The sequence below is a fragment of the Morone saxatilis genome, unplaced genomic scaffold (assembly GCF_004916995.1).
Source record: "Morone saxatilis isolate NCDOM2014 unplaced genomic scaffold, NCSU_SB_2.0 Contig15, whole genome shotgun sequence".
Classification (NCBI taxonomy): Eukaryota; Metazoa; Chordata; class Actinopteri; family Moronidae; genus Morone; species Morone saxatilis.
The window spans coordinates 8,406,109-8,417,519 of NW_023339707.1; the positions used below are offsets into that span (position 1 = coordinate 8,406,109).

The 11,411-nt window shown below is 39.6% G+C and overlaps 1 protein-coding gene across 2 annotated transcripts in view; it reads left to right on the top strand.

The window, feature by feature from the left end:
* Positions 1-9,964, top strand: part of sema3b (sema domain, immunoglobulin domain (Ig), short basic domain, secreted, (semaphorin) 3B) — a 71,205-nt gene extending 61,241 nt beyond the window's left edge. The window contains exons 11-19 of one of the 2 annotated variants that reach the window (XM_035656661.1): positions 1,110-1,179; positions 1,312-1,456; positions 2,826-3,045; positions 3,138-3,229; positions 3,394-3,435; positions 3,865-4,022; positions 4,179-4,234; positions 5,594-5,733; positions 6,217-9,964. In XM_035656661.1, the coding sequence (XP_035512554.1) occupies positions 1,110-1,179; positions 1,312-1,456; positions 2,826-3,045; positions 3,138-3,229; positions 3,394-3,435; positions 3,865-4,022; positions 4,179-4,234; positions 5,594-5,733; positions 6,217-6,729 (1,436 nt within the window). In that variant the 3' untranslated portion in view covers positions 6,730-9,964. The remainder of the gene's footprint in view (positions 1-1,109; positions 1,180-1,311; positions 1,457-2,825; positions 3,046-3,137; positions 3,230-3,393; positions 3,436-3,864; positions 4,023-4,178; positions 4,235-5,593; positions 5,734-6,216) is intronic. The other variant, XM_035656662.1, reaches the window with a different exon arrangement.
* Positions 9,965-11,411: the final 1,447 nt, after the last annotated feature.

Consider the following 11,411-nt stretch of genomic DNA (forward strand, 5'->3'; position numbering starts at 1 on the left):
CTGGAGTGTGGGTAGGGGAAATATTTTATAATAAAGAAGACATAATTTAACTGAAATGTACGTCTGGTGCCAGTTCGCCCAAGCATAAAACTCATAAAACTGCTCTGACCTGATTTTGTAAAATATGACTTCATACAGTAAAAAAAAAGTATAGGAAGAATCCCTGGACTTCTCTGGACTTTACACTTGGAAGAAGTGTAAATCATGTTTGTTCTTCTGCAAAAAAAACTGTCCCTTTGCCAAATCCCTCCTTTAAGCAATTGTCCTATCATAATTTAGCAACCGTAATAGTCTTTGGTGGCCTGTCAATCTCTACATTTCTGCTGATGCTGACTATTATAAGGACTTCACTTTAAACTGGATATGTGCCCTGTGAGAATCGGAAAGATCGACAAGCTTACTAATTTAGCAAACAGTTAATTCAGCTAAATATGCACTTTATCTTAATAAGTAAAACCATGACGGTCAGAACGTTAAAGCCCATTAAATTAAGTCATCAGTCATGGTGTTTACACAGCAGCGGCAGCAGTTTCAGCTCTAAATTGATTGATGTCTCTGACCATATCTGTGGGCAATAATATGATCTGTCTTTGTGCTTATCTCGTGACGCAGTAAAAGGTGAACTAAGTGGAAAAAGTTGTCCAATCCTAACCCTACCTTAGGCTAAATCTGTCCATAACATTCCTTCATATGAACAATGAGTCCCTTATCTTGAGCAAGAGTTTTTTGACCATACCTTAGGCAAAATTTTGATTTGAACCTGTTGAAATTATTCTACTGAATACCTACATCACATTACTTTTTAATAGTTTGAATACTGCAGTTAAAATTATTGTCAGTTATTAATTTATTGTGGACCAAGACTCGGAAATGCATTTTGTCAGATCTGACAAGGGTAAAAAATGGGGGTAAATTATTGTTACAAAGCACTGCTGGAAGCTGTAGTGGATTTCGTTCCATGTCATGACCCTCAGTTATCAGTGAAATGTCTCTTTAAAGTAGTTAGACATGGCCACAGGGCTTTGCTTATCTTTCTCTCAACCTTTGACCTCTGGACTACCACCACCTGACGTGAGTGTGTGTGTGTGTCTGTGTGTGTCCGTCCTCAGGCGATGTGTTTCTGCTGCAGACGAGGGACAGAAAGAACCCTCTGGTTTACACTGTCTTCTCCACTTCCAGGTCAGAGTTCATTTATATTGTGTGTGTGTGTGTGTGAATATGCACATGTGCAAATGAGAGAGAAAGGAGAGAAAGAAAAGAGTGTGAGCTTGTTTTGATCTTTCTAACCCAGCTTCCCCTGTCCCCCAGCAGCAGTGTATTTAAAGGCTCAGCTGTGTGTCTCTACTCCATGAATGACATCCGGAGGGCCTTCCTGGGGCCCTTTGCTCACAAAGAGGGGCCCAACTACCAGTGGGTCCCCTTCCAGGGAAAAGTCCCCTATCCCCGCCCAGGAATGGTATGTCAAAAACAGTCCCATCCTTTGAGTAGTGTCAAGAGTTTCTAACCCCGGTGATTTACAAAAAAATAGTACTGTGTAGAAGTACCATTCTGGGTAATTTTTCTGGTCCTTTAGAACATTTTAATGCATTGAATTAAGATCTTTACTTGTACTTTTGCATATAGCTACTAGTTTTACATAAAAGATTTTGACACATTTGTTTCTAATATTTCTAAACTGGAAAAATACAAAGTCAGATAAATATGAATACATTAATCTCATATAATATTCTTGTGATATTAGTCTTATAGGCACTTAATACACTTTTAGTACTCAGTATTAGACCTCATTTCATCCAAAAGCGCTCCACACGCCTTCCAATCAATATGTGCTTATTAGGGCTCTTACATTCTACTAAGCACACAAGCGTAGCGTCAGCAGGATTTGTTATGCACAGCTTCAGCTGTTACTGCCACAGCAGAACAATCTCCATTGTATTACTGCAGAATAGCAAGTGTATGTGGCCTACAGTAAACCCTGTCTCACACCATAATCACCTCACTGGGTTGTAAAATTAGCAGAACAAATCAAATTAATCGAAAATGATCACGCTTACAAGTGAATTATGTAAATCTGCAAAGGAAGCAGATTCAAGGTTTGAAATACATAAACCAGATCAAAAGTATAAAACTGCATGATGCTACAGCATATTTTAGTATCCTGAAATAAAAGTCTAAGACTGGAATTTTATTTAGAGAGGGAGGCTGGACTCTGACCTGGAGAAAATCTCTCACGTCCCCGTGACCCATCATGCCATAATCACATCACTGTGGCCTGTGAGCCTGCAGCGCTGACAAGTCAGACATTTTATAGCAGGTTACATGTAGAGCAAACACAAAACACATTTGCTCATCAAATATAGCGTAAGCCATTATGGAATGTTTGGGTCCAAACATGGCAAAGAGTCTCTGAGTGCATGCAGTCAGTGCTGTTCTGCAGAGCTATAACAAATCCCTTACAGTAGATGTGGATTGGCGGAATTATTAAAGTCCTAACCTAAATCTCCCTTCAGTATGAAACATTCATACATTCCCAGGACAATATTTGCTGTTGAAGTGGCCCCTATTTTATTTTCTGTGTCATTTTTAATGTTAATGTTAATTACCATTTGGCATCCCCCTTTAAGTTCAGTAAACTGTGTACCCCAATGGAAACAACAATGCACCTGCAAAATAACTTACATGTAAGCCACTTGCAAAGCTTATTTTTGTGCTGCATCGCTTCATTCATATGTACTGTATCTCATATGTTTTTGTTTTCAAGTGTATATAAACAAGGACCTTATGCTGAAATATTAATAAAACTTTTCTTTATTGTCCTCCATCAGTGTCCCAGCAAGACATTCGGCAGTTTTGAGTCCACAAAGGGTTTCCCAGACGATGTAATCCAGTTTGCACGTCACCACCCTCTGATGTATAACCCGGTCTACCCTATGAGCCGAAGGCCCGTTTTTGTCAGAACTAACGTGGACTACAGCTTCACACAGATTGCAGTGGACAGAGTCAGCGCTGCCGATGGACAGTATGATGTCATGTTTATTGGCACAGGTGAATTACTTGTTTTCAGTTCTAACTCTAAACTTTATATTTAAACATGAAAGTAATGAAATGATGTATGAACGGTAACTCTCTAATTTCAGACAAAGGGACAGTACTAAAGGTGATCAACGTCCCCAAGGAGAGCTGGAACAACATGGAGGAACTTCTACTGGAAGAGCTGGAGGTCTTCAAAGTAAGAAAACTATGATAGAGCTAATTTCTTGTAGAAATAAACTATTGTGTATTGACAGTATATTGAGTGAGAATGCTGTATTATATATATAAATTGTCTTTAATGATGCTGATTTTTTATATGAAACATGATAATTCATTAGCTGTACCTTCTCTGCTCCTCAGGATGCTTCATCTATCATCAACATGCAGATCTCCTCAAAACGGGTATGTTTGTTTTATACCTAAAATCACTGATGAAAAAATGGAATAGTGCGGCCTTCCTTTTAATTAAAAAAAAATATTGATCTTTGGATCAGAACAGCAGATCAGGATGAATACGGGATTTGATCAGCATGTTCATCTGCTCAGACATATAGTAAGATGCAGAATACAGAAGGATATTTTGCCAACAGTCTCAGCAGGAAGAAAGTGGAACCTCGTTTTGCAACTTCACTGGATGTCTGGCTTCCATAAGAGTGTTTACTCAACTTGCGGCTCATTTTAATGTGAACTGATAACTATCAACGCCACAAGGAGGCTTCATAAATTACAAAATTGTCCTGGACATAGAAAGCTTGGATGGTTAGATTTAAGACACATGACTTATTTTAAATCCTCTTTTAAAATATGTCCCTCCACTCTGTATTCCCACAGCAACAGCTGTATCTGGGCTCAGACACAGGCATTGCCCAGGTTCCCCTTCACCGCTGCAGCGTGTACGGGAAGGCCTGTGCCGAGTGCTGCCTGGCCAGAGACCCATACTGCGCCTGGGATGGAACATCTTGTACCCGCTACTTGCCAAACACCAAGAGGTTTGTGACACAAACACTAATGACACACACCAGATGATGATTTATTACACCGAGCAAGGAAAACAATGAAAACGATTGTATGTGCAAGTATATTCAAATCCTTTTAAAATTCCTCTAAGTAAGTTCTAATAAACTCTTATTAACAACATTTTACAGACGTTTCCGACGCCAGGATGTAAGGAATGGAGACCCCAACACCCTGTGCTCTGGAGGTATTATTCAAAAACTATTATTTTGTCTTCGTTGTTAAAATAGAAACATGAAAGCTCTGGTAGTTGTGGTCAGTTTTGTGGGCTGACTGCTATAGAGGTATATTCAATATATGAGAACAAAGCCTCACTCTGATACTGCTCTGACTCACAGAGTCTCACTGCATCTGACATCTCACTGTCCCTGTGCCAAAAAATCCCAAATCCTTCCACCCTTCACCCCTGGTGACCTCTGTCCTCCCAGACCACAATACCAGCATTCTGTCACTCTCTGTCTTTCTACCACATAGCTGATTCAGGCTAATTACTCAAACTGAAGGGGTTCCTGAGTAATACGATTACATCATGTGCATACAAGCTGGGTTGTGTAAAACTAATGAAAGTCAGAGTAATTGTCTTTGATGAAAGTGGCAATGCCCCAAAGCACTGATCAGGGTTCATTTTGGCAGTTTATACACCATTGTTTCTCCAATAATTTCTGTAGTGCTTGTGGCTAGAAAAGAAACTGGTCTTATTCTGACCCAGACATGGTCTTGATATTGCATATATTTAGTATTTATGTAGAAATTTGAGTAAATGCACTCCCCAATGACCAGTGTGTAGGATTCAGTGGCAACTCTCAGTGAAGCTGCAGATTGCAACTATTTGAATGCAGCTTAGCCTTGTGTGTAGAAGAAACTATGGTGGGTGTGAAAAACACGAAAGGCGCTATCTAGAGTCAGTGTTTGGTTTGTCTGTTCCGGGCTACTCCAGAAACATTGTGGTTTGACATGGCAGCCTCCATGGAAGATTATTTGTAGATAAAAACAGCTCATATTAAGGTAACCAAAACACAACAACATACACTAATGAAAACACACCAACATATGGTCTACAGGATGCTGCCATTATGTGTGATTGTAGTGCACTTTCCCATCAGCGACCACACAGAGGCAGTCATTAGTCAGTGTTGGCTAAGACTCTTCTATGCTGTTGTTATATTGCTATTATAATTAATCTGGGTTACACATTTTTCACAAGACTGAAAAAGACCCAGTAACATTTTTTTTAATTTAGTCTTTACAGATAAAGGAACATGTTTAAAAGTAAGGTTTCTTAGCCAAGCATTATCAGCTCAATCCTCTTGTCTTTCCTTGGTCTTTCCTGTGTGTTTTTGTTTTGTCCAGGTGTTCCCTTTAGTCTCTTGCCTTGTCCGGATCTTTTTAGCCCTTTTCTCTCCTGTTCCTTCTGCATTGTTGTGTCCCTATCCTTTTAATTTTCTTTGTCTTTTACATTTGTTCCTGGCACTGGATTATTATTAGTGAATGAATGTCCAGAGTTACAGTAGATCCATAATGTCCTTGTCTCTGCTGCCCCCTGCAGACCACCATAAGTACCGCGTTGCAGAAAGGAAGCTGTATGGAGTTGAGGGAAGCAGCACTTTCTTGGAGTGTATCCCCAAATCCCTTCAGGCCAGAGTCACCTGGACCTTCCAGAAACATCCACAGAACCCACGGGAAGAGGTGAGAGAGGGGGTAGAGAGTGGAGAAAGGTTGTAACTAAGATCTGACAAGGACACTGTCTTAGAAAGGTTTTAGTGTGTATATCAGAAAGCCTTTCTTTCACAATGTGCAATCAATGTAAACATTTATTAAAATTCTGGTAAAAGTAATAATAGTGAATAATAATAATGAAAAAGGATCTGCAGTCCTGTATTAGTCATGAAAATGTAAACTTTTTCTGATTGAAATTCATTTTTCACACATAACATTAACAACTCATCACCAAGAAGTCAGGAGAAAAAAAAGAATGGATCTTTAGTACCAATTTCCATCCAAACTCAAGCACTGTTAGAGTGACAACTTAGTGTCTGTTCTCTTAGCTCTTCCATCAATCAGGGTCAGAATCAGCATCATCTTTACATACGTACGTGGAACTTTAGGACACAGGACACACACAGTGCACACTGTTAAACTCCAACATTTAGACTAAATTCTGTTTTCCAGGTGCGTCTAGATGACCGTATCCTCCAGACAGACAGAGGCCTTCTGATTCGCCGTGTCTTGAAGAGAGATATAGGCATCTACCAGTGCCACGCCATGGAACACGGCTTCACCCAAACCTTACTAGGCATCACCTTGGAAGTTGTACCTTCAACATCTTCATCAGGCTCCAACCTACCCTCTGACGCCCCTGTCCGATTAGACCCCCGCAGCGGAGGTGGGCCCTCAATGACCAATCAAAAGCTTTGGTACCGGGACTTCATGCAGCTGGTGGACCACCCTAACCTGAGCACCGTCGACCAGATTTGTGAGCAAGTTTGGGCACGCAAGAATGCCGGTGGTGAACAAGTGGATAAGATATTTCCTGCTCCAGGGAAGGAGGTCCCACCTCTGGGCCCTGCTGTCCGCCCAGCTAACAAGAAGTGGAAGCATCTTCAGGAGATAAGGAAGGGGAGAAACCGCCGGACCCACGATGGGAAACCGAACCCCCGGGCGCCTCGCAGTGCAGGGGAGTAACAACGTAGAGAAAGAAAGTGAGGGAGAAAAGAATGACTGATACAAGGAGAATAAGAGACTGAGAGACCATGAACTCCTGGAGGTGTTCACACATACAGATACACCCACACACATAAAAACACATGCAGACACACACACACAGCACCTCCTCTATTGTGTATATTTATCTATGGATGCCCCCACTATATGGTACCCCAATCCTTGAGTCCTTGTCCCACTGGCCAGCCCCCGCATGTGCTGCCTTACTGCCCAAATTGATTCTGCACGATCCCTTTACATTGTTCCACTAGCGTAGTCGAGTGTACAAGCAGGTATGTGGGAGTGTGCGCAATAAACTTACACTCACCTGTCATTCCGTTTTCCACTGGGTGTGTATGGAAGGTGGGTTCACAGCACAGGATTACCACAGATTCCTTAAGTTTGCTCACTACATGCCAGCTACACATGTTATATGTGGATAGTGGCTCACATAATGAACACCCACTCTCTGGACTACACCACTCAGAACAAAAACAGCCCCAAAGTCTTGGATGAACTCTCCTAATGACTTTTCTTACCTGTAGATTTCCTAACAGTGTTGAGAAAATGGTGGACTATAGTGCTGTGCATGGGGAGGAATGGAGAAACGTGTCAACTGGAATATACTGGAAAGTAATGGTCTCTAACTGGAAACACATTTAACTATTTATGTGCAATTGCACAAGCATGCAGACAAACACTTTTTAAAACATTATTTCTACATAAACGATGAATTGCTGTGGTACTCTTGTTGCACATATTTCCAGTAACCTCACTTTTCACATGGTTTTGTGTGCACATTACATAATGCACTCACAGAAAAGGTAGAGATGCCAGCAGCGTGGGGCAGCCTGTGGAACAAATCAGCATGTTGCAGAACTGGTTATAATATATAGTAGGTTTCTTAGCGGTTTCCTTAGGCACATTGAGGCATGTTGCAGAAAAATAAATCACACAATACAATGCAGTCATGGTTAGAGAGAAGTCGTATCTGGCCAGATAATATAATTATACTGAGTTACTGGTCCAAACCACTAGAGAATGAGGGGTGGAAAAACTACTGGCATTCCATGATGTGAGAGAAAGATGAGATGTTTACAGTACATAGACAAAGCTGGAGCACACAGAAGTCATACTCTAAAAGCAAATGCAAGCCCAAAGAAGACATGGATTACATCTAAACAAGTTTTAGTTGTTTTATGTGGCATCTTTAAAACACAGAAATATTACAATTGGATTATATTATAATTGGAAGTGCAAGTTTTGACATGATCCAAAACCTCACTGACATTAAGGAGAAGTTATGAACATGGTGGTTTGGGTGGGAAGCGTTAATACGATGAGGAGGAAAAGGAAAGATCTTAGTGGACTCAAGTATGACAACCCATGTTTCTGGGCTACAGTACAGTATATATATATTAGCATGATATTTATGAGTTTTATGATTTTTTTGTATTCTAAGCGGTACTTCTACTCCTTGCTCTTTTACACTGTTCTTGCATATGTTGTTTGTGATAAATAGATATATGCAAATAATGAGACGAGTGAGTTGCCGATTCCTCACTCAGCACGGCAAAATGCACAGAGAGCTGTTCTTCTGCGCTACCCACAATGCATTTCAATGTCCGCAAAAAACAAAAACAAACAAACAAAAAAAACGTCTGACTTCTGACTTCCTGTCTGACTTTACACACTGTTGAAATCACTTCTCAACGTAGTGCTGCAGTCATTACTATCATTGACTTTTGCTGCTTAACGATGTCATCTCTTCCTAATGGACAATTAGTACGATAAGGTCTTCCTTCTCTCTGTCTTTAGTCTGATCTATCTCTGTGTATTATCTGTAAAGAAACCTTGTTTGTTGTCTGTGTTAACATGGTGTGTGTAGCCTGCCCCCTAGTGTCTATTGTGTGTACAGGCTCGGATGAAGAGCCTACCTGTCGTGCGATCCTTCATTATATCATAGTCTTTCCACATGAAAGAAAGCAACTGGCCTTGTAAGATAAAACATGCATTTACGTTTTGCATTCATGAAATCTCTATGATTTTTATGATGATTATATGGTCTAATTTGTGTTGCTGCCAAACATTTCTCAGAAGTATCATCATTTTAAAGATTTTCAGTATATTGAAATTGGCTTGAATTTGGCTTTGGTGTGTTCATTTATTCACACCGGTCCTGATAACAGGAGGCAACACAAACTAGGTCTGTGAGTGGATTTTAGATGTATGGAATCATTGTCGTTGTTATTTATATACCTTCTTTCTAGAGATGTAATTAACTCTTTAAACTGAACTGAACTGACTGACTGACTCCTGTAAAAGGGACACTCTGCATTTTGACACCACATCCAGAATTTACGTTTAAATGTAGGAAGATGCTGCATGGCTACACATGAGCTCACTGCATTTAAAACACAGAACTAATTGAGGTAATTCACTAAACTGAGATTTATGATGTAGTAATTGTGTACTTTCTTTTCTTTAATGAAACATTGGTAGTGACGTCAAACTTGCCTGAGTCTCCCTTTTAAGCCAGCTGTTGTTTTGTGCTCTTTTGAAATTGCATGACCAATGTTAGTGGCTAACGCGTTTGACAATGGTGCAGTGGCGAGAAGAGCAAGAGAAAGAAAGCACAATGTTGAATATTATTATTATTATTCCTATGTATTTATGTGCAAAGATAAGCTGATATGTTGTGGTGGATTTTTATTTTTCTTATAAATGTAGATTTACATCTGTATTGTTCATGTTCTGCTGAAAAAGGACTCATCCTCAATATTTTTTTTTGGACATTACAGCCAATGGGAAAAGTTCCTTCTGAACACAGTGTCCAATTAGAGTCTTTGTTGCTCACACAGCCCTCCAATCAACACCCCTGTTGTATCCCATGCTATGTGACGCACCCCTGTACGATAGCTCACAAGGAGAGGCTTGTGTATGTGTGTGTGTGTGTTTGTGTGAGCGAGAGAAATGTGTGCTTGTGATTTATTTAGGGGAAAGCAGAGCTCTGTATATAATGGCAAAGGAACAGTGGTATGTGTGTTTGTGTGTTTGTGTGTGTGTGTGTGTGTGTGTAGAGCGGTCTGTAGGTGAAAGTTCAAAGGTCGAAGGCCAAAGTTAACTTGGTGCACTGTAATACTCCCAGAGGTCTTTGTGAAATGTCATGTCAGATTGTTTTTGATTAACACAATAAAAATATGCAGTTACTTAAAAATGAAGATTCTTGATCAGTTCTGTCATATGGGTGGGGGTTATGAAAAAAGTCATTATCATTAGTAAAATATCATTACTTAAAGTTTAAAGGAAGACATATAATAAAGGAGTCATATATTCTGAGTCATGACAGTCCAACATCTTTAAAGGATGATAATAAGGTGATGATATGCTGCATTACTATTTTTAATTTTTTATGAGATTTCATGAATGATGGGGAAACAGAATGGTGTAACAGACTGAATTACTGAATTATTCAGATCCTTACTTAATATAATTTTGTTTGATTAAACGTTTAATCTACTTGAACCCAACTCAGCTCATTTGCTTTGTGACCACACGGTGGCACTCACGCTATGATGTTGGCTCTACAAGATTGTAGTAGTAGTTTTTTAAATGAACCTTGTCCATTCTATAAGGTTCTGACAAACCATATCAAAGGATGAAGATTTTGTTTGGCATTGGGACAATTTAAAAGAGATAGAGTTTATTAATAAAACAGGAGCAAAAACCACATCCCAGGAAGTCTTAAAACAAGAAAACTCATAAATTCAACCAGCAAGCAGCCGATCTCCTACTACCACAGAGGGCAGTAACTGACTTTTTACCATCTCTGGAACATCTGCTCAGGTAAGTATAGGGTGAGCTAGACAGGTGCAAAACATCCTGCTACACACTTGAATTATATGAACCTTTAGTGTTTTTATTCTGTTAAGACCTTGTTTGAGATACAGTGTTTTTTTCATTTTATATGTTTAGCCTTTGCATGTCCAGGTCTGATTTTTTAATTACATCGTTCATTAAGTTCTTTTGATAAAGATATTCACACAATCGTGTCAAATCTAAGCTCACACTTTTTTTGGCCAACAGTTTCCACTAGACTGTTTGACAGATTACATGAGCCTGTACAACAAAACTAAATTAAAACAGTTTCTCTTGTCTCCTCCTGAAGTGCTTGAATTGTTAAAAACAGAAAAACACTGAAGCATTAATATATAAGACACTTAACAAAACCACTAAACAAAGTGTTTTAAGCAGCAAAAAGAAAATAAATTCAAAACACTCCTTGCTGAAAAATGGCGAATATAGTCTCTCTCTCACCCAACCCCCTTTCCATCTGTATATCAGTGTCTCCATCTTTCACATTCAGACCCACATTCTTCATACTAATATCATCAGGACCTGCCTGTCAGCACTGGGAACACAGATCCACACAGGAACATACAACACACAAACATAAAGCCACTTACATTACTACACATGAAAAACATTCACATAGGTTTTCAGTGACACGCATGCACACACACACTAATGCAGTATGCAGTATGTGGTCACCAGTTCCATAAACACTAAATGAAATTGGGTCCATATTACTCAAACTGGCATCCCGTTAGTTCCCCAGTGTTTTCAATGGCCTTCAGTTTTCTGTATGTATTTGTGTGTGTGTG